Source organism: Echinops telfairi, unplaced genomic scaffold, assembly GCF_000313985.2.
Source record: "Echinops telfairi isolate 266 unplaced genomic scaffold, ASM31398v2 ScPeMD7_7417;HRSCAF=8455, whole genome shotgun sequence".
In the NCBI taxonomy this organism is placed as follows: Eukaryota; Metazoa; Chordata; class Mammalia; order Afrosoricida; family Tenrecidae; genus Echinops; species Echinops telfairi.
This window is the reverse complement of record NW_022111317.1, coordinates 4,729,081-4,730,580: the sequence shown is the minus strand read 5'-3', so window position 1 is coordinate 4,730,580 and position 1,500 is coordinate 4,729,081. Positions and strand designations below refer to the sequence as shown.

The 1,500-nt window shown below is 63.5% G+C and overlaps 1 protein-coding gene across 1 annotated transcript in view; it reads right to left on the bottom strand.

Moving 5' to 3' along the window:
- Nucleotides 1-500: 500 nt before the first annotated feature.
- Nucleotides 501-1,500, bottom strand: part of GAL3ST3 (galactose-3-O-sulfotransferase 3) — a 4,129-nt gene continuing 3,129 nt past the window's right edge. Inside the window, exon 3 of the mRNA XM_030887578.2 lies at nt 501-1,500. This exon is cut by the window's right edge and continues 4 nt beyond it. Coding sequence (XP_030743438.1) covers nt 1,069-1,500 — 432 coding nt within the window. The 3' untranslated portion in view covers nt 501-1,068.

Genomic DNA, 1,500 nt, shown 5'->3' with positions numbered 1-1,500 from the left:
ACGCTGCGTGTCCAAGGCTATAAATATCGACAGAGGCAGACTCTCGAGTTCTTCCTCTGCAGCGAAGCTGGCGAGTTTGAACTGTCAAAGTGTGGGCTGGCAGCCGAGGCTTGACCACAGCACGAGGCTTCCTTTCAGCATCTCTTCGGGAGGGTATTTTGAGTGAAGCCTAGGAGACGTTGGACTTGATGGCAGTGAGTTTGGGTTGGCTGTGGTTTCACTGAAATCGACCCCCCTTCCAGACTCTGCTCTAGCCAAGGAGCTCCCAGGGTCTAGGCCCCAACCCTGCCTTGCTCAGCCGTGTCCCCAAGTGACAGGGATGATGGGAGGCCACTCCTTTTCTCCAGTTGCTACAAGAAAACTGCTGTGTGGGGCTGCCGGGGCCAACCAGCCTGTGGGCTCTGGAGGGGCTGCAGGGGAGCAGGTGGAGTCTGAACCTGAGTAGGGCTCTTCCTGGGAACTTAGGGTCACCTGGCTTTCCTGGAGTAACACACAAGGGGCACATTTCCAAGGTATTTTATTAAAAAAAGGGAAAAAACACCAAACAAAAAGCCCGGCCCAAGAACACTTGGTTCTGGGGGTCTGGGAGCAGCTCGGATCTATGGGGCTAATAGAACCTGGAAGACAGTGTGGGCCCCGCTGGCCCTGGACGAAGGGCAAGAACCCGGCTGGCTGGCCGCTGACCGCCAGGGGCAGCAATTGCGGGGGTTCAGCGTGTCTCTGGGACCTGGGCTCCTTCATTCGAAAAGCCAGGCAAGGTGCTGCCTGCCCTTCCCAGCTCCGAGTAGCAGTCGGATTGGTAGGCAGCTCAGACCTCCGAAAAAGGCAGGGTGGCGGTTCTGGGCAGGCCTCAGGCCTTGCGGCAAAGTCGCCAACCACTTGGAGAGGAGGAGAGGGTGACCCGGGGCTCGATCGGGCCTATCAGTACCCTCTCCAGAGGTGGGGTTGGGACTACCCCGGGGAAGTGGGCTCAGTTCCCCAGGCACAACCCCCTCCCTCCTTGGGGGCAGGAGTTAAGCCCTTGCAAAGAAAGGTCGGTGATGGGGCGGTCCCATGGGCAGGAGGAGCTCAGGGGCCCTGGGGGCCGCGCGGTAGCGCTCGGATGGGCCTCGGTGGTGGGTTGTCCAGCACGGGCTCGGGTCGGGCCCACGTGCCACCCCGGCGCTTCTGCTTGCGCAGCAGGTAGTTGGAGTACTGCACCTCGGGCATGGCCAGCTTGAGGCAGGCATCAGTGGCCGGGCCGGCGCCACCGGCGGGCAGGTCATAGCCCATGATGTCCACCTTGCGGCTCGGCTGCCAGGGCTGCAGCTGCTTGGTGCGGATCTGCGCGGCCGGCCGCAGCACGGGCTCCGCGCCGAAGCAGCCCCGCAGCAGGCGCTCCCGGGCCGCGCGCAGCTCGCGCGCCTCGCGCTCCACGCATGCGCGCCCGGCGCGCGCCACGCGGCGCCAGAAGGTGGCGTTGAAGTGGTCGTAGAGGCCGGCGTCGAGCGCGTTCCAGGC